General features: G+C 68.3%; 1 protein-coding gene across 1 annotated transcript in view; it reads right to left on the minus strand.

Annotated features, from left to right (window-relative positions):
- MEX3D (mex-3 RNA binding family member D) overlaps window positions 1–499 on the minus strand; it is an 8297-nt gene that overhangs the window by 7308 nt on the left and 490 nt on the right. The window contains exon 2 of the mRNA XM_077760606.1: window positions 326–497. Coding sequence (XP_077616732.1) covers window positions 326–497 — 172 coding nt within the window. The remainder of the gene's footprint in view (window positions 1–325; window positions 498–499) is intronic.

The raw sequence follows: 499 nt of genomic DNA on the forward strand, positions 1-499 counted from the left end.
GGGCCAATGAGCGGCCGCCGGCCTGATGTCACCCTGCAAACCTCAGACTGGTTCTCTAACAAAGAGAACAATGGGGCGGCCACAGTGACTCTGACACTGCTGCCGCTGGGCTCCAGGGCAGGGCTGTGAGGCCGGACCCCAGAAGGGCTTGTACAGACGGTCCATATGCATGTCCCCAAACCCCTGACTTGGGGCTGACAGCAGGGTGGGGATCCTCATCCGTGCCCCAGCCCCCCACCGCCAGCAGGGCCCACAAGCTAGCAAGCGCAGACGAATACNGAGCGGCGCGGGGACCCCGGGGCGCGGCGCCCCAGACGGCGGGCACTCACCCTGGCGACCCACGATCTCGGCGACGTGCTCGGAACTGGGCACGGGCACGCACTCGGTCATGTTCACGCTCTTCTTGCGGCTGCCGATCACGCTCATCTGCTCGGCCAGCAGCGTCGAGGGGCCGAGAGCCGCGGGGTGCGGCGCGAAGCCGGCGAACACGTCGGGCGGC

The sequence above is a fragment of the Crocuta crocuta genome, unplaced genomic scaffold (genome assembly GCF_008692635.1).
Source record: "Crocuta crocuta isolate KB4526 unplaced genomic scaffold, BGI_CrCroc_1.0 scaffold443, whole genome shotgun sequence".
Classification (NCBI taxonomy): domain Eukaryota; kingdom Metazoa; phylum Chordata; class Mammalia; order Carnivora; family Hyaenidae; genus Crocuta; species Crocuta crocuta.